Source organism: Gossypium arboreum, chromosome 10 (genome assembly GCF_025698485.1).
Source record: "Gossypium arboreum isolate Shixiya-1 chromosome 10, ASM2569848v2, whole genome shotgun sequence".
NCBI lineage: Eukaryota > Viridiplantae > Streptophyta > Magnoliopsida > Malvales > Malvaceae > Gossypium > Gossypium arboreum.
In genome coordinates, this window is record NC_069079.1 from 115,284,029 (window position 1) to 115,305,390 (window position 21,362).

Below are 21,362 nucleotides of genomic sequence, written 5' to 3' on the forward strand. Positions count from 1 at the left end.
TGGGGATCGACTCGATTAAGCAATGAACAAGTAAAAAATAGCGGAAGAAATTGAGAAATTGATCACACAAATTTAACATGGAAAAATCACTCCAAAAAGGATAAAAAACCATGAGCAAATATAATTTTACTATAATGGCAAAATAATGAAGAGTACAAAAGATAGAGATAAAAACTAAACCCAAGAATAAAGAATCCTCAAAATGTAAACACAAAATTCTCTAAAAGTATTATGAGTTCTAATATTTTAATGAGTGTATTTTCTAAGGTTATAAAAGAGCCTATTTATAGGCTAAATTCATAGGTCAAATAATAATAAAATAATCTAGAATAATTAGAGTTCGACTAAAACAAATAAATAGAGTTTAACTGGGAGATTACTTCTCAAATTTGACTAAAATATGAGTCATACTCAACAATTCCACACAGCCTTGAAAAAACAAGAAGTATGGCCATTAGGTCTAGAAGCTTTCTTTCCTTTCTATTCAAATATTAATCCTTAATTTCTTCTTTAGTGACCTGTCTTTGTAACTCAGCCTTTACCATTTCAGAAAAAAAACAATTAATAAGTTCATTCAACAACCCAGTAGAACAACCAATAACATCAAAATTTGGAAAGCTAAAAAGCCCTTTATAAAACTTAATAGCCTCAACTTCTATCTCCTTAAAAGAGTTTAAACTTTTCCCTTTATTATCCTTCAAACTTCTAATAGATTGCAAGTTTTGTTTAGTTGCTACCATAGTATGAAAATATTTAATATTTTGATCACCTTCTTGCTCCCATCTAACCCTTAATTTTTGTCTACAAATGTTACCTCCACTAGGTCCTTAGATGACTAAAACGTGTCCCACTAATTGATATATTTACATTAGCAACGATACAAAAATAGGGGTGGGAAGCTTATTATTGGGAAGGTCGACCTAATAAGGCTTTCGCCATAACTAAGAACTCACCATCTACGAAATGGAACTCTGCAATTTTGGCGAAGTTCTACGAAGTACTTCACCACGAAGTTACCAACCTTAACCGGTCAAAGTCTCACAACTTAGGCGGTCTTCACCAGCATGATCTCGCAAACTGAACTGACTCGCCAAACCAAGGTGTGAGACAACCCGATGTTGTCTTTAGCTACCTATGTAAATTTGATAATAGAAATAATATTAGTTTCATACAAGCACATGAAAAACATACCAATTTAACATAATTTGTACTTTACTCATTTTAGCCTCTATATTTGAAGTGCTCACATCTTTCGTTATTTAGCATCTTATCAAAATTCAATTTTATATTCTTTCTTCAAGGACCACAAGCTTTCAATCTATAACATAATTTTCTAATAGCTTTCAATTTATTCAATTTAGTCTCTAATATAAAAAGTTAAATATATAACTAAACCTTTAAATCTAAGCTCATTCAATATCTTTTAATACAATCTTAATAAAACCTAAATTTAATAATTAAAATCCAACCCTTTTCAAATTCAAATTCAAATTCAAATTCATCAAACCTTTATAATGGTAACTTAACACACGCTTGATAATTTCAAAATTTAAGTTATGAGCTAACTTAATTAAACTTAATGAATTACAATTCTATAAAAAAATTAAAAATAGCCTTTGATACGTTAGTCCAATGAAAAAACAATCAAGGTTTTTTTTTCTTTTTTCTTTTTTTTGGTAAAGGGCGGCAAAAACTAAGGGAAGATGATGGCTTTCATCTCTCTCCCAATAACTTGCTATTTATAGTTAGATTAAGCAACAAATTAAATTTAATTAACTTAATTAAATGGTTATAACATATAATCAACTCTTTTAATTAAAAAAATAAGTGAATGAATCGTCATACTCCATTATCCATGTTATACAAATGGTTAAATAACTATTTGACCCTTGGTTGAATTGCTAATTTAGTTTTCTGACATTTTCTAATTTAAAATTTGTTAACGATTGCACTTTTACAATTTAGTCTATATTTAACCGTTTTCTCTGTAAGGCCCAAATTTTTCCCGTGGCCCAATAAACCAAATAAATAAATACAATACCCAATTACAGCCCAAATATTAAAATCCTAAAAGCCCAATTAGCCCACAACCTTAACTAATTTTCAGTAAAAAAAAAGAAAAAAAAAACCTAGCCACCTCCACTTGCTCCACTTACACCTGCAAAAGTCAAAAGAAGAAAAAACAAAAAAAGGGTCAGAAAAGAAGCAAGAAAACAAGGAAATAGATAGCAAATCCATGGTATTTCGGCTACAAAGCCTGAAATCCCGATTTTTTGGGTACAAAAACAAGAATATTGTAAAAAGGGAGGGGGTTTTCAAAAAAAAAAAGAGATTGAAAAAAAAAGTGTAATCTCTCTGAATTTTTTTCTTAAAAAAAAAACAGCAAGCAATACAAAAAAAAAAGATAATAACAAAGCCATCAAAAAAAAAAGAAGTGCAAACCGGCTTAAGGTTTTTTTCTTTTCTTTTTTATTTTATTATTCGAATCCATCTCTTCTCATTCATGTATTAAAATATATCAAGGTATATATATAAGAAATATATATAAAAAAAAAACCTTTTTGAAATTTCTGCCATGTCTGTGGTGGGATGACGACAATGGCCTTGTGGCGGCGGATGGCGTGAGACGGAGCCGGAGTTTGGTCGGAGGGAGAAGGCCTTGAGAGAGTTTGAGAGAAAGGGGTTAGTTTTTTTTTTTTTGAAATGGGAAAAATGAGTTTTTTTTTAGGAATTTTGACTTATATAGCCCCATCAAAACGACGTCGTTTTGGGTTTAAGCCACTAATGCCAAAACGACGTCGTTTTGGCTCTTAACCAATGGCCGACCAGCGACCCGACCCGCTCCAACTTCAGGATCTGCGTGTTTTCATTGGAGGGGCTATTTGCGCGTTTAGCCCCTCCGCTTTTTATTACTTTGCAATTAAATTATTTTTTATTTTTAATTTGGCACCAAAATTTGTCGCAATTTTCAATTTAATCCTAGCTGATGCTGTGCATTTTATAAAGGGGGTTATTGCACTTTAGGCCCTCTGTTGTTTCACGCGCATTTAAATAGGCCCTTTTCTTTTTTTTTATTCTTAAATTTGCCCCAAAACTTCGTTTTTAATTTGAATTTAGTCTCTTTTTTAATTTAAGTTGATTTTTATATTATCTTTGCTACTTTAATTTTTAATATTAGTTCAAATAATATTATATATATGCTTTTAAATACACTCTTTTATTTTCTTTTATTATAAATATTATTATTTTATTTTCTTTACATTATTATTATATTGTATCGTTTTTTATCATATCATTATTATTTTTCATGTACACATTATTTTCATGATTATTAATGTGTTTATTTTTACTACTATTATTGTATTTATTATTAGTATTAGTATTATAATTACTGTTATCATACTTATATGTGTATATATTTATATGTAAAGTTATCAATGGTTATTTTAATATTATCATCATCTTAATATTAATATGTACTTATTTTTAACATATATATATATGTATGTATATATTTATGAAGTATTATTAATAATTGTTTTGTAACATTATTATTATTATTTCTAATGTGTATGTATTATATATATTTTTAATACTATATTATGTATATATTATATTATATATATATATCTATTATATTTTTATGTATATATTTTAATATCACATTATTCATATGTTTTTTATACATTATCCCATGTAAATACTTTCAATACTACATTATGCATATATTTTTTCTCTATTATATATATACTTTTAATATTCAATACTATTATTATGAATATGTCTTTGGTATATGTATGTATATATATATTTTAAATTCATATATTATTATCATTATTTTCTACATTATTATTATTATTATTATTATTATTATTATTATTATTATTATCATCATTGTCATTGCTATTTTTGTTGTTCCATGTTTTATTCATTTTTATTTATTCGTTAATTTGTTTATGTCTTCGATCATTTCATTTTCCTCATGCATTTGTTTATATTTACATATTACTAGTCTTGCTATTACTTCATCTTTTATAACTACTCATATTATCGTTTTTGACACTTGTCACACCTATTATGTTATTATTCACATTAATATTATAATTTACTTTTATGTTTTACTATAAATCACGTTATTTTTCTTACTCAATATATTAAAACAATTCTTTCATAAAAGTAATATTCCGTATTAGGTAATTCGAGATAATCGTACCCTAACTTACTGGATTTCGATTCTTTTTATTTAACCTAAATAATGGAATATTCCTTTTAATCACAATGTGAGTTTAAAAAAATGTTTATTTTTGGAGATACGAGGTGTGGTGCCCTAACTTACCGGGTATGACATGTTGTTACCTCGAAATAAGATTTGTCGCAAATAAAGGCAATACTCGGTGTTTGATGATTCGAGAATCATACTTTATCGTGCTGGGTTGTGATTTCTCGTTTGCTCAAAAATAATCGAATATTCCTTTAGGTTTTCACCCATGCTTATTAAAAACCTTTCAAAACAAAGGATGTTCGATGATTGGATATTTGAGAATCGTGCCCTATTGTGTTGGGTTGCGCTTTTTCATTTATTCTAAGCAATCGAAGATCCCTTTGAAGTTTCATCCACGTTTTCTAAAAACCCTTTAAAACGAAAGAAGTGTTTGATGTTTGGGCAGTTCGGGGAATAGTGCCCTATCGTGCTGGGTTGCAATCTTCCGTCTGACCGAAATAATCAAATATCTCTCCGGGATTTCACTCATATTTTCCAAAGTGAGGCAATGATCAATGTTTGGGAATTCAAAGAATCGTGTCCTACTGTGCTGGGTTTCGATTTTTCGTTGGACTAAATAGTTGAGCATCCTTTCGTGATTTTTGAATTATAAATTTTCGGACATCGAAACAAGAAAATTTTTTACGATTAACTCAGGTTATTCAACTTTTATTAAAAAAAAGCCACATTTCAAAAACATTTTTAATTTTAGACATAAGGACAATATTTAATCGATTTGGTACCAATTTTGGGCGTAGTGAGGGTGCTAATCCTTCCTCATGCGTAACCGACTCCCGAGCCCGTTTTCTAAAATTTGTGTAGACCAAAATTGTTGTTTTAGTAAATCATAAATGTTTTATTAAAATAACCAAATTTTTAGGTGATCCGATCACACCAAAACAAAAGATCGGTGGAGACTCCATGCATTTGTTTTTCAAAAGTCGATTACCCCTTTTTTAAAAATTTTAAAATTTTTAAATCAAGGAATGGTTTCGACAGCTTGGCGACTCCACTGGGGACAATAAGAGAGTCAAGCCGCAAAATTGATTTATTTTTGTCCTTTTGTCGAAAATTTAAAATTTGGTTTTTAACAAATGATTCTTTTACTTCATCTGTTTTGGTTCAAGTCCTATAGAATACTTTTGTATTGCATTGCACGACCGTTGTGGTCACACCTTTTAAGTGGGAGTGAGAAACTATGCTTTCGTGAGGTTTTCACCTCCGCATGGGCTAGGGGATCGCTTCCGAAATACATCCATACTTATGTCTTCGTGAGGTTTTCACCTCCGTATGGGCATAAGGAAATGTATTCCCTTGAGCTGAACTTGGTCCATATGAGCCTATAATGGGTGAGGATTGAGGAATCTGCTGGTTCGGGTACCGTATCTCTAGAACTAAACCGCATATAGTAAACCTTAGGAACCATCCTTGGATGAAGCCGCGTCGAGTCTTAGTACTTACCCCTATATGCGTCATAATTATCGTTTATGTGCTTGCATTCTATCGCATATAGTAAACATTGCATACTAAAGGGGGCGTTAATCCGTATTCAATTACTAAGTTAGAAAATTTGACATGGAGAATGAATTTCTTAGTAAAGTTGAGGATAATGCGGCCGTTCATGCATGGTCGGAGAGGCTGCAATCGGAGAGAGGGGATAGCTTGGCAGAAGGGTGTGTATCGGAGTTGCAGGATTTCACTCGAATCAATGTAGTACAAAACGAGCTGCAAGAGTTGAGAGACATTTGGGCTAGTTGGAATGAGGGAATCAAGCAATTGTTTTACCAAAATTATGGTGACGTATCCTACCTGCTAGACATTAAAGTGGATAAGAATTTGTTTCGAGCCTTGGTGCAGTTTTGGAATTCTGCATACAAGTGTTTCACTTTTGGAGAAGTGGATTTGGTACCTACCATGGAGGAATACACTACTTTGCTCAGGTGTCCCAAAATTCAAGTCCGGAAGACTTATGCTCGGGTTTTTAGTAGTCAGACTTTCGTGAAGAAACTGATGAGCATTTCTGGGATGAGCGAGCATTGGGTCATTACTCGGATTCAGCAAAAAGGAGATAGCAAATGTATCCCTTGGAAGAATTTGCGAGATTTGATCTTGACACATCCAGATGAAATAAAGAGGGTTGATATATTTGCCTTAAGCATCTACGGATTAGTGATATTTCCTAAGGCTTTGAGGCACGTGGACGAGGCGGTCATTGACTTGTTTGATCGCCTTGAAAAGGGAATCACCCCGGTACCGGCAATATTGACAGAAACATTCAGATCTTTGAGCTCATGTAGGAAGACAGGCAAGGGGCGATTCATTGGATGTGCGCAATTATTGATGGCATGGTTTCACGGGCACTTTTGGAAGGTAGACAAAGTTTCCTATCGAGTCTTCTCTGAGGGTTATTTCCCATTGAAAGAAGAAGCAGCTATACAGTGGAGAAAGGATATCTCAGAGGATAAGTGGATGGACATTCTTCATAACCTCAAGGAGGGGGATATCGAGTGGAGAGCTTATTGGATGGTTCCTGACGAGATCATGTACCGATGCGGTAACTTCGATTGGTGCCATTGTTAGGAATTTGGGGAGCTACCGGGTATACTCCACTGTTAGCCTTGAGGCAATATAAGTCGAGGCAGTTTGTACCCACGACCTATGGGCTTGCTCAGAGTGAATTCTCATTTAAAGGTGCTCATTATAAGAAGAGAGTTCGGGAGTTATCGGATGCTTGGAAGCAAACTTGTTGGATGAAGAGGTTAGCCGTCGGTTCCATAGTAACGCCCGAGTATAGCGAGTGGTTTAGGAAGAGGATTAATGATAATATTCCTAGGCCAAGCTTGGAGAATGCTCAACCTATCGGGGAACAATTACAAATCGCCCCATCAGAATTGGAAATTAAAAGGCAAGATTTCAAGAAGAAGAGTTTGGAGCTCAGGAAGAAGATCGAACAGTTAGGAGAAGAGAAGATGCATCTAAGGTTAGACGCTGATGTTCAGAGGTCAGAGGCTGAGAAATAGAGAAAAGAAAAAACTAAGGCCGAAGAAAACCTAAACAGCTTGAAGACAGACTACAAGAAGCTGCGCCTATCTATGAGGACTGCGGGTTTAGGTAAGACTTTCGAACAATGGCGCCACAAAATTCGAGAAGAAAAAGCCAATACCGATCGGTGGGAAAGTAAATTTCGATATGCTCAGGCACGAAACGAAGATTTGGAGAAGAGTCTGTCAAAAAGCCGAAACGAGCGAGGTGAACTAACAGCTAGAGTGGCAGAACTCGAGAAGTCTTTGCATCAGTACCAAAACCGCAACACCGCAATAGAGCTGAGGGCAAGCTTGAGCCAGATAGAAGAGATGAAAGAAAGAATAGGAGAGTTAGAGGCATCACTGTAGAACTATGAAATGCGGATCCAGTTTTTCGAGGCAAACGAGGATCGTTGGAAAGAGCAGCTTCACCATGTGCAAGACCAAGTCAGAAACAGAGATTACCTTATGGGGGAAGCCATAACCCAAATTCGGAAGGTAGCAGACTACTTGCAAACTTTAGCGGTTCAAGCGGACATACTGAGCGTGAAGTATGAGTTGGAGTCGGATCACGGACAAGAGCTGGCCTCGTTGCTTAGAAAAATTAGGACTCTAAGTGTTAGAGCGAAATTTTATTTGTAATTCGACTTTATGTAAAAGATTTTATTTTCGAGTGAAATTTTCTAAGGGCAATTGAATCAAAATTGATGCCTCCTTTACATTCATGCATTTGCATTACATCAGATCATTATGCATTAAAGGCCATAAGAGTTTTCTAATTAATTAATTAAAAATTATTTCAGTAACCTGGAAACTAACGAAAACCAACCAACTACAAGAAAAAAATCAATGGATAAGAGACTCGAAAAATTGGAGCAAATGCAAAAGGACATGCAAGAACAAATGCAGTCTCAGATGGAAGAGCAGCTAGCCAAGATTCAACGAGAGATGAAGGAGCAAATGATAGAGTCCCAGAAACAAATGATGTCCCAGTTATCTAAATTGCTGTTGGGAGGAATAGATAAGGGAAAGGGCCCCATGGACCAAGTTGAGGAAACGAATGAAGATCTCCAATACCCTCCTGGCTTTACTCCGACGCATGTATCGATGAAGCCCGAGATTAACCTACAAAAACATATGTCACAATCATACCCCAGCAAGTTCAGGCTGGAGCTTCAATTCCGATGAACTTCCAAGCCGGCTCAGGCTCTAACTTTGTCAACAACCCGAACTATCCGCCCGTTCCCGACTTGGATGAAGCTGCTGAAGAGGAAAAGGTGAGGATGGATTCGCAAAAACAATTGGAAGAACGTTGTAGATGGCTCGAGAAAAAATTCAAAGCCATGGAGAGCGCGGATCATCATCAAGGGATTGATGCCAAGGATCTGAGTCTGGTCCCAGATTTAGTCCTCCCCCCTAAATTCAAAATGCCTGAATTTGAGAAATACAATGGAACAAGTTGCCCTGAAGCCCACATCACCATGTTCTGCAGGTGAATGACGGGATATGTTAACAATGACCAGCTACTAATCCACTGCTTTCAAGATAGTCTGGTTGGAGCGGCGTCTAAGTGGTATAATCAACTGAGCCGAGCCAAGATTAACTCATGGAAGGACCTGGCTCAGGCCTTTATGAAGCAATACAATCATGTGACGGACATGACCCCTGACAGAATCACTCTCCAGAATATGGAAAAAAAGTCAAATGAAAGCTTCAGACAGTATGCACAAAGATGGAGAGAGGTGGCCATACAAGTTTAGCCGCCACTTCTAGAAAAGGAGACGACAATGCTCTTTATCAACACCTTGAAAGCCCTTTTTATCACCCATATGTTAGGAAGTGCCACAAAAAGCTTCTCCGACATAGTGATGACGGGGGAAATAATGAGAATGCTGTGAGGAGCGGTAAAATAGAGTCAGGAGAGAGTGCCAGAAAGTCGGCCCCAAGGAAAAGGAACAATGAAGTGAACAACACGAGCACATTCAACAAGGGGCAGTCCAAGTCAATTACCGTGAATCAACCTAAAACGGTGACTACCAATCAACAAAGCTCTATAAGACAATAATCCAATTCGAGAAAGAACACAGAAAGGCCACAATTTACCCCCATACCCATGACATATAGGGAGTTGTACCAGAACCTGTTCAACGCTCATGTAGTATCCCCTTTCTACCTACAGCCACTGCAGCCCCCGTATCCCAAATGGTATGACACAAATGCCCAATGTGAATACCACGCGGGAATTACTGGGCACTCAATCGAGAATTGCACTGCATTCAAGAAAGTAGTCGAAAGACTCATTAATGTGGGGATTGTGAGATTTGATGACCCAGCCACGCCCAATGTAGCAGGAAACCCACTCCCCAATCATACTGACCAATGAGTGAATGGGATAAGTGAAGGCTTGAACAAGAAGACCAAATATGAGGTGGCAGAAGTCAGGACCCCGTTGAGGCGGGTATGGAAGGAGATGGCCAAGAGAGTATTGATTGTGTTGGACTCGAGGAAAGAATCCAAAGAAGAGAGAAACTACTGTGAGTTTCACGACAAGGTGGGGCATGAAATCCAAGATTGCGGGGAGTTCAGAGCCCTACTACAAAACATGATGAACAATAAAGAAATTGAATTCTATGAAGAGACCGAAAACCCCGTAGAGGGAGATATATGTGCATCGGAGGGAGAATCGACGGCACAAAATCGAACGCCTAACTATCCCGTGGTGATCATTTCGAGACCCAAAAATAATAAAGCCGGAGTAAAAATGCCACCGAGGGTCATAATCCAAAGACCTGCAGTTTTCCCTTACAAAGACAGCAAAAAGGTCCAATGGAATTATGATTGCAGTGTGATGATGCCGGGAAAGGAGAGCTCGGTTGACGCTACAAGAGGGGACCAAGGCAAGGGTTTCTATACACGTAGCGGGAGGCGTTACGATACGGCGAATGAGGAGGTGCAGCCCACAAAAGGAAAAGCCCAGGTGGTTGATGAAATGAAGGGAAAAGCAACTAAACCTATTAATAAGCCAGTTAATGAAGAAGAGGCCAAGGAGTTTTTAAAATTCCTAAAGCATAGTGAATACAGCGTGGTGGAACAGCTACGTAAACAACCAGCCTGTATTTCGGTGTTGGCCTTACTTCTAAGCTCGGAAGTTCATCGTAGCGCGCTAATGAAGGTCTTAAATGAGACATACGTTGCCAATGACATCTCCGTTAACAAGCTGGACCGTTTGGTGAACAACATAAGTGCCGACAATTATATCTTCTTTAATGACGACGAGATACCACCCGGGGGCATGGGGTCGACTAAAGCTTTGCATATCACCACGTGCTGTAAAGGGTACACGCTGCCAGACGTACTGATTGACAATGGGTCGGCTTTGAACGTCCTGCCTTTGACCATGCTGAATAGATTACCTATAGATAGCTCTCACATGAAAGAGTGCCAGAACATCATAAAAGCATTTGATGGCACGGAGAGAAAGGTGATGGGCAGAATCGAGGTACCTCTTCAGATTGGGCCAAACACATATGAGGTGGATTTCCTCGTAATGGACATCAAGCCCTCATACAATTGCTTGTTGGGAAGGCCCTAGATACATTCGGCTGGGGCAGTGCCTTCCTCGTTGCATCAGAAATTGAAGCTAGTATCGGAAGGGAGATTGATAACGATCAAGGCTGAGGAGGATATTATTGCAACTGTGAGCAATAATGCACCCTATTTGGAGACAGATGACGAAGCAATCGAATGCTCATTTCGATCTTTGGAATTTGTTAATGCGATGTTCATCGCCGAGGGAAGCAAAATTCTGGTGCCAAAATTGTCCAAAACCACGAGGATGAGCCTCCAGCTGATGATCGGAAGAAGGGCCCTACCCGGAAGGGGACTTGGGAAACATATGCAAGGAAGGGTTAAAACGTCAATGCCGAAAGACAAGAGAGACCGCTTCGGTTTAGGATTTAAGCCGGATGCAAAACAAAAGAGAAGGGAGCTGGAAAAGAAGCAAGAACGAAGAAGAGCTCGATTAACAGGGAAGGAAATCAAATGGAAACTAATGACATTCTCCCATATATTGAAAACATTTGTGTCCGGGGGAATTATTCATCCCGAGAGAAACACACCAATGACGGGAGCTATAGAAGAAAGGCTGGAAAGCTTGGACATCAACGTCATATGCGAAGAGGAGACCGGAAGAGAGAATTTGTCGGGTATTTGCCTCTGCAAGCCTGGAAGTGTTCTGGACAACTGGACTGCGGAAGAGATTCCTGTAGCTTTTAGAACGGATTAAGAGTAATGTCCAAAACACACTTATTGCTCTAGGCCTAGGAGTAATAAGAATCTTTTATGAAATAGGCCGATGTTTAAAAATGACATTTCAATAAAATACACGGTTATTATCATTTTTGAGCAAATGTTACCTCGTCCTTTCAATTCCATTCATAACCATACAAATGATTACTTTCGAATTCTTTTATTCTTGAAATATTCTTCTAAATATTCTTTCATTCATCATTCATAATCATATCACGTAAATAAATGTTTTGAATTCTTTTGATTCTTTGTATCTGCCTTCGTCCTCATAACAGGTCCCCAGATATTAATGATACGAGTGACACTGCTAGCGACTCAGAATTTCTTTTCGAGCAAGATGTGTGTATGGATGATTCTCAGGATTTTGAAGATGACCAAGGCTGTAACCTATCTGATGATTTGTTGAAGATGGTAGAACAAGACGAGAAACAAATCCTACCTCATAAAAAATCAGTCGAAATTGTGAGTTTAGGAGAAAGACAAGAGGTGAAGATCGGAACATGTATCACTGCGGAGATGAAGCGAGACCTCATTGAATTACTTCAAGAATTCAAAGATGTCTTCGCATGGTCAAACCAAGATATGCCCGGGTTGGACACTGACATCGTGGTGCACCGACTCCCCATAAAAGAAGAGTGTAAGCCTGTTCAGCAAAAACTCCGAAGAACGAGGCCCGACGTCTTGCTAAAAATAAAGGAAGAAGTTCGAAAGCAGTTTGATGCTGGATTCCTAAAGGTGGTAAAATACTCAAATTGGGTAGCCAACATCGTCCCTGTCCCTAAGAAAGATGGAAAAGTGCGAATGTGTGTGGACTACAGAGATTTGAATAAAACCAGCCCAAAAGACAATTTCCCACTACCTCATATCGACACCCTAGTGGACAACACGGCTGGACACTCACTGTTTTCATTCATGGACGGTTTTTTGGGATATAACCAGATTAAGATGCATCCTGAAGATATGGAGAAAACCATATTTGTAACTATGTGGGGCACATTCTGCTACAAGGTGATGTCGTTTGGACTAAAGAATGCAGGGGCAACTTATCAAAAAGCCATGGTAACCCTTTTTCACGACGTGATGCATAAAGAAATCGAGGTCTATGTTGATGAAACGATAGCTAAGTCTCAAACAGAGAAGGAGCACATACAAGTCCTGGAGAAATTGTTCTTGAGGTTGAGGAAGTTTCAGCTAAAACTCAACCCCGCCAAATGTACTTTTGGAGCCAAGTCTGGAAAGTTGCTCGGTTTCGTGGTTAGTGAGAAAGGGATCGAGATTGATCCAGACAAAGTTAAAGCCATACAAGAGCTATCCCCGCCACGCACTCAGAAAGAAGTTCGAGGCTTTCTAGAAAGATTAAATTACATTGCTCGGTTCATTTCACAACTGACCGAGAAATGTGACCCTGTCTTTCGCCTCCTCAAGAAACATAACCCAGGTGAATGGAATGAAGAATGCCAAAGGGCTTTCGACAAGGTCAAACAGTATTTATCCAACGCCCCGGTGCTGATGCCACCTAACCTCGATAAGCCGTTGATACTATATTTAGCAGTATTCGAGAACTCCATGGGATGCGTATTGGGTCAGCATGACGAGTCGGGGAGGAAAGAAAAAGCTATTTACTATCTCAGTAAAAAGTTCACGAAATGTGAAGTAAGGTACCCGCCGATAGAGAAGTTGTGTTGTGCCCTAATTTGGACAACCCGAAGACTGAGGCAGTATATGTTATATCACACCACTTGGCTTATCTCAAAATTGGACCCCTTAAAGTACATGATGGAGTCAATAGCTTTGAATGGAAGGATGGCCCGATGGCAGATTCTACTTTCTGAATTCGACATAGTCTATGTGAACCAGAAAGCAGTAAAAGGAAGTGCAATAGCATATTTTCTGGCCAGTAGAGCCTTGGAAGACTACGAGCCTTTGAACTTTGACTTCCCGAATGAAGACCTAATCTGTGTTGCTACCATTGAAGAAGGTGCCCTGGAAGAACTTTCTTGGAAATTGAACTTCGATGGGGCGTCAAATGCTGTGGGCAATGGAATCGGGGCCGTCTTGGTATCTCCAAATGGAGATCATTATCCATTCACTAGTAAATTGGATTTTGATTGTACGAATAACATGGCGAAATATGAGGCGTGTATCATGGGAGTCTGTGCAGCTATAGAATGCAAGATTAAAGTGCTAGAGGTGTATGGAGATTCTGCGCTAGTGATTTATCAACTCAAGGGAGAATGGGAGACCAGAGACCCCAAGTTAATCGATTATCGGAAGCTGGTCCTGGAATTGGTTAAAGAGTTTGATGACATTACCTTCCACTACCTTCCACGATACGAAAATCAGATGGTTGATGCTTTGGCTACCTTAGCCTCCATGATCAAGGTGAACAAACAAGAAGATGTCAAACCCATCCGGATGAGCATTTATGAAACTCCGGTCCACTGTTATAATATTGAAGAAGATGAAGAGAGAGATGATCACCCTTGGTATCACGATATATTGCAATACATGAAGAACCGTGAATACCCGGACCAGGCAAGCGAGAATGACAAAAGAACGCTAAGAAGATTGGCCATCGACTATGTCTTAGATGGAGATATCCTATACAAAAGAAGAAAGGATCAAGTGCTACTAAGATGTGTAGATGCTGTAGAGGCTAAGAAAATCTTGGAAGAAGTCCATGAAGGCGTCTGTGGGACACATGCTAACGGCTTTACAATGGCCAGGCAAATTATGAGATTCGGGTACTATTAGTCCACCATGGAAGGAGACTGTATCAATTACGCTAAGAGATGTCATAAGTGTCAAATCTACGGAGACAAAATTCATGTACCTCCTTCACCGCTGCATGTCATGGTTTCTCCATGGCCATTCTCTATGTGGGGCATGGATGTGATTGGACCAATATCGCTGAAAGCTTCCAATGGGCATCGGTTCATCTTCGCGGTTATCGACTACTTCACCAAATGGGTAGAAGCCGCTTCGTATGCTAGTGTGACCAAGTCGATAGTGAGCAAGTTTCTGAAAAAGGAGATTATATGTCGATATGGAATGCCAGAGAGGATTATATCTGACAATGCATTAAACTTGAACAATAGTACGATAGCGGAAGTCTGCAGTTAATTCAAGATCAGACATCACAATTCGTCACCATATCGCCCAAAGATGAATGGGGCAGTGGAAGCGACCAATAAAAATATTAAGAAAATTGTGGGGAAGATGACCAAAACCTACAGAGACTGGCATGAGAAGTTATCATTTGCCCTCTTTGCTTATCGAACGTCAATCAGAACTTCAACTGGTGCAACCCCTTTCTCTTTGGTCTACGGAATGGAAGCGGTGTTGCCAATCGAAGTCGAGATCCCGTCTCTTCGAGTGTTGATAGAGTTAAAGTTAGAAGAAGCTGAATGGATCCAGTCTCGATATGATCAATTGAACCTAATTAAGGAAAAGAGGTTAAGAGCTATCCGTCATGGTCAGATGTACCAAAAGCGAATGATGCGGGCTTATGACAAAAAGGTTCGCCCTAGAGAATTCCACGAGGGAGACATGGTTTTGAAAAAGATCCTTCCCATACAGAAGGACTTTCGAGGGAAATGGATGCCTAATTGGGAAGGGCCTTACGTGGTGAAGAAAGCTTTCTCTGGAGGAGCATTGATTCTAGCCGAGATGGACGGTAGAAACTTGCCCAATCCTATAAACTCGGATTCGGTCAAGAAGTATTTCACCTGAAGAAAGGGTGGCCAGAGTGAAAACCCGCAAAGGGCGCTCTGAATTCGCAAAAAAAAAAAGAGGCAAAGGTGAAAACCCGCAAATGGCACTTTGGAACCAAAAGGGCCTTTGAGTTGAAAACCCAAAAACGGGCAGCTCAAATTTTGAATATGAGGCATATGACAGTCTTGTCCACCCGAAATTAGCAAGACAGAAGAATGTTACACCTTGGAGCATCAACAAAAGACGCGGGATCTCCTGAACACACATTTGGTTCGAATGAGCCTTTGAGAAACTAGAATAGTGAAGCTCGTGCTACGATATCTGGGGCACCTTTTCCTCATTTTATTTTGAGCCTTACCAGATTTGTTGTCCTGTTTAATGTATTCACTTCAAGTTTTGCTCAATAAAATTCCATCTTGTCCATTATGATAATCTCTTTCGAGCATTTTTTTGTTGAAATCACGATTTTTGGACTTATAACATTCACATAAAAGAGGTTACGCATATTACTCTGGAAAGTTTCTAAATAGTACAAGAACCTGAAGCAGGGCCACTAGGCAGAATTAACCAGACTCAAAAGTGGGAAACATTGGAGAAAGAATAGTCCAAGTTGTGACTATTTCTTTGAATCTTCTATCAAAGATAACGACAAAACAGGAAGACACGATAGTGCATCGATGATAGAACACGGATGAACTATTAGCAACGATACCTTAAACATTTAAAAAGAAACCACTCTCATGATATTTATACATTCATAATCATTCATTTAGTTAGGAGCATTTGGCTCATTCGAGTCATGGCATCCTAATCATTAGGCATGAACTCATATGCATTATACAGGTTAAGTCCTTCAAGGGACAATGAAGATCGATGTGCCTTTATCCCCTAAACAGTAGGGTAACATGCTAAAGCATAGTAGATCTGACCTTCCTTGAAAAAGATAACAGATTTGGCATCTTTATAGCGGCGGAGAGCAGATCGAAGATAACAGATTTGGCGTCTCTGTAGCGACGGAGAGCAGGTCAAAGATAATGATTGAAGCGTCTCAGTGGCGGCGAGAGCGGATCGAAGATGATTTGGCATCTCAGTGGCGGCGGAGAACGGATCGAAGATAATGATTGGCGTCTCAGAGCAAAGAGAGCGGATCGAAGATAATGATTTGGCGTCTCTGTAGGGCGGAGAGCGGATCGAAGATAACAGATTTGGCATCTCTGTAGCGGCGGAGAGCAGATCGAAGATAATTTGGCATCTCTGTAGTGGCGGAGAACAGATTGAAGATAACAGATTTGGCGTCTCTGTAGCAGCAGAGAGCAGATCGAAGATAACAGATTTGGCGTCTCTGTAGCGGCGGAGAGCGGATCGAAGATATGATTTGGCGTCTCAGAGTGGCAGAGAGCGGATCGAAAATAACGGATCGGTGTTCTGAGTTTTCAAGAAGCAAGTTGAAGATAGCAAATTTGACACTCTGAAGACATCGAATACCTTTAGGGAAGATGAGGAGCAAGATCCCGAGATTTAACGGACCGCAAATTTGGTCCTTTTATAGTCTTTGCTCCATTCTCGTTACGACAATGAGGAAAGAGGGCATTATAAGGCCCAAATTTTGCCCGTGGCCCAATAAACCAAATAAATAAATACAATACCCAATTACATTAAATATTAAAACCCTAAAAGCCCAATTAGCCCACAACCTTAACTAATTTTCAAAAAAAAAAAAAAAAAAACCTAGCCACCTCCACTTGCTCCACTTACACCGCAAAAGTCAAAAGAAGAAAAAAACAAAAAAAGGCAGAAAAGAAGCAAGAAAACAAGGAAATAGATAGCAAATCCATGGTATTTGGCTACAAAGCACGAAATCCGGATTTTTGGGTACAAAACAAGAATATTGTAAAAAGGGAGGGTTTTCAAAAAAAGAGATTGAAAAAAAGTGTAATCTCTCGAATTTTTCTTAAAAAAAAAACAAGCAATACAAAAAAAGATAATAACAAAGCCATCAAAAAAAAAAAAGTGCAAACCGGCTTAAGGTTTTTTTTCATTCTTTTTATTTTATTATTCGAATCCATCTCTTCTCATTCATGTATTAAAATATATCAAGGTATATATATAAGAAATATATATAAAAAAACCTTTTGAAATTTCATGCCATCATGTGTGGATTAAGAATTACAATAATGGTGGCGGATGGCGGAGGACGGAGCGGAGTTTGGTCGGAGGACAAGGCCTTGAGAGTTTGAGAAAAGGGTTAGTTTTTTTTTTTTGAAATGGGAAAAATGAGTTTTTTTTAGGAATTTTGACTTATATAGCCCCATCAAAAAACGTCGTTTTGGGTTTAAGCCACTAATGTCAAAACGACGTCGTTTGGCTCTTAACCAATGGCCGACCAGCGACCCGACCAGCTCCAACTTCAGGATCCCGTGTTTTCATTGGAGGGCTATTTGCATTTAGCCCTCCGCTTTTTATTACTTTGCAATTAAATTATTTTTATTTTTAATTTGGCACCAAAATTTGTCGTAATTTTCAATTTAATCCTAGTGATCTTGTGCATTTTATAAAGGGGTTATTGCACTTTAGGCCCTCTGTTGTTTCATGCGCATTTAAATAGGCCCTTTTTTTTTTTTATTTTTAAATTTGCCCCAAAACTTCGTTTTTAATTGAATTTAGTCTCTTTTTAATTTAAGTTGATTTTATATTATCTTTGCTACTTTAATTTTAATATTAGTTCAAATAATATTATATATATGGTTTTAAATACACTCTTTTATTTTCTTTTATTATAAATATTATTATTTTATTTTCTTTACATTATTATTATATTGTATCATTTTTTATCATATCATTATTATTTTTCATGTACACATTATTTTCATGATTATTAATGTGTTTATTTTTACTACTATTATTGTATTTATTATTAGTATTAGTATTATAATTACTGTTATCATACTTATATGTGTATATATTTATATGTAAAGTTATCAATGGTTATTTTAATATTATCATCATCTTAATATTAATATGTACTTATTTTTAACATATATATATATATATGTATGTATATATTTATGAAGTATTATTAATAATTGTTTTGTAACATTATTATTATTTCTAATGTGTATGTATTATATATATTTTAATACTATATTATGTATATATTATATTATATATATATATATATTATATTTTTATGTATATATTTTAATATCACATTATTCATATGTTTTTATACATTATCCCATGTAAATACTTTCAATACTACATTATGCATATATTTTTGTCTCTATTATATATATACTTTTAATATTCAATACTATTATTATGAATATGTCTTTGGTATATGTATGTATATATATATATATATTTTAAATTCATATATTATTATCATTATTTTCACGTTATATTATTATTATTATTATTATTATTATTATTATTATTATTATTATTATCAATGTCATTGCCATTTTGTTGTTCCATGTTTTATTCATTTTTATTTATTCGTTAATTTGCTTATGTCTTGATCATTTCATTTTCCTCATGCATTTGTTTATATTTACATATTACTAGTCTTGCTATTACTTCATCTTTTATAATTACTCATAGTATCGTTTTGACAACATCGCACCTATTATGTTATTATTCACATTAATATTATAATTTGCTTTTATGTTTTACTATAAATCACGTTATTTTTCTTACTCAATATATTAAAATAATTCTTTCATAAAAGTAATATTCCATATTAGGTAATTCGAGATAATCGTACCCTAACTTACTGGATTTCGATTCTTTTTATTTAACCTAAATAATGGAATATTCCTTTTAATCACAATGTGAGTTTAAAAAAAATGTTTATTTTTGGAGATACGAGGTGTAGTGCCCTAACTTACCGGGTATGACATGTTGTTACCTCGAAATAAGATTTGTCGCAAATAAAGGCAATACTCGGTGTTTGATGATTCGAGAATCATACCTTATCGTGCTGGGTTGTGATTTCTCGTTTGCTCAAAAACAATCGAATATTCCTTTAGGTTTTCACCCATGCTTATTAAAAACCTTTCAAAACAAAGGATGTTCGATGATTGGATATTTGAGAATCGTGCCCTATCGTGTTGGGTTGTGCTTTTTCATTTATTCTAAGCAATCGAAGATCCCTTTGAAGTTTCATCCACGTTTTCTAAAAACCCTTTAAAACGAAAGAAGTGTTTGATGTTTGGGCAGTTCGGGGAATAGTGCCCTATCGTGCTGGGTTGCAATCTTCCGTCTGACCGAAATAATCAAATATCTCTCCGGGATTTCACTCGTATTTTCCAAAGTGAGGCAATGATCAATGTTTGGGAATTCAAAGAATCGTGTCCTACTGTGCTGGGTTTCGATTTTTCGTTAGACTAAATAGTTGAGCATCCTTTCGTGATTTTCGAATTATAAATTTCCGGACATCGAAACAAGAAAATTTTTGACGATTAACTCGCGTTATTCAACTTTTATTAAAAAAAAGCCACATTTTAAAAACATTTTTAATTTTAGACATAAGGACAATATTTAATCGATTTGGTACCAATTTTGGGCGTAGTGAGGTGCTAATCCTTCCTCATGCGTAATCAAACTCGAGCCCGTTTTCTAAAATTTTTGTAGACCAAAATTGTTGTTTTAGTAAATCATAAATGTTTTATTAAAATAACCAAATTTTTAGGTGATCCGATCACACCAAAACAAAAGATCGGTGGCGACTCCATGCATTTGTTTTTCAAAAGTCGATTACCCCTTTTTTTTAAAATTTTAAAATTTTTAAATCAAGGAATGGTTTCGACATTCTCGATTTAGTTACTTGACTGTCCAGTATTATACTTTCAATTTAAAATTCACTAATTCTTCTTTTTATGATTTCATTGATTTGGTTAATGGATTTTGACTTGAAAATCGCATTTTTTGACACTGATTAAAATCGGGTCGTTGCATTACATGAGTAATTACACTCAAATCTAATTACCATACAACTTTCCAAATACTCACACATGATATAACTTTTTAAAAATTTTATACAATTTTATTTTTTTTAGTTTCATGGTTGTTCACATTTTTCATGGTTCTTTTTTGTTCAGTCTATTTTCTTTGAATAAGCAAATGTGGCTTTATTTTACTTTTAATTTTTAGGTATGTTCTGGTACATATGTGAGATTTGTTAATATAAGGGTGCCGCCAGATCTATTAAGAACCATTCCCGAAAGGTTATATCATGATAAATAATAGTGATATAGTGATAGATTCGAGATGATGAGGAGGAGGATAGGTCATCTGAGACTTGGACTTTTGTGCATCACTAGTTTCTTAGGACTTTTGACAGTTTTTTTTTTTTTGGTTGATCAGTATTTATTGTAAAGTTGATTTGATGATAATAAGGTTAGATGCAAATTTCAATGATTTGATCAAGCGGGTACATCTCTAATTTATTTCTAAATTATTCTAATATTGCAGGTATTATGGTTACTAACTTACTATCAATTTGTCAATTTTTTTTTTTTTTGAGATCATTATGCAGACATGTATGCATTAATATGTTCTTTATATTGTTATTATTTATGGTTTCTATTAATAATAGTATTTTCTTAAAAAATTAAATTAAAGAAAGGTTACTATTTTTGAGATGATCTTATTTTTGGGAATTTAAGTTTCAAATTCAAACATATACAAATAATATAATTTTTTATGAAAAATAAACCTAATTTTATAAATAATCAAATATAAATTATTAGTAAAAAATTAATTACAATCACACTGAAAATTTTGAAAATCCTGTTGATAGTGGCTGTACCAAACCAGAGACAATTTAAATGGTGAAGTTGACAGTCTGTTCGAAAACTAGTTTAAGCAGCTTGAGAAAACATCTTCCGGACAAGAAAAGAAGTGAAATGATTCTGATGTGAACTGAGCACAATTTCTTTTAAACAATTTATAAATCATTGACTTGAAACTAATTACAAGTTTTTGCTGTTAAATATGATATTTATTGGTTTTAGTCCGATTAGAAAGGTTTCGTTGCATCTATTTTAAATATTTTT

The 21,362-nt window shown here is 36.2% G+C and overlaps 1 protein-coding gene across 1 annotated transcript; it reads left to right on the forward strand.

Annotated features, from left to right (window-relative positions):
• The first annotated feature begins 8,468 nt into the window (after positions 1-8,468).
• LOC128282133 (uncharacterized) lies at positions 8,469-15,324 on the forward strand. Its single transcript, XM_053020310.1, is given in 4 exon segments — positions 8,469-9,162; positions 9,165-9,313; positions 9,836-11,548; positions 11,953-15,324. Coding segments are annotated over 4 exon segments (5,928 nt in total).
• The last annotated feature ends 6,038 nt before the right edge of the window (positions 15,325-21,362 follow it).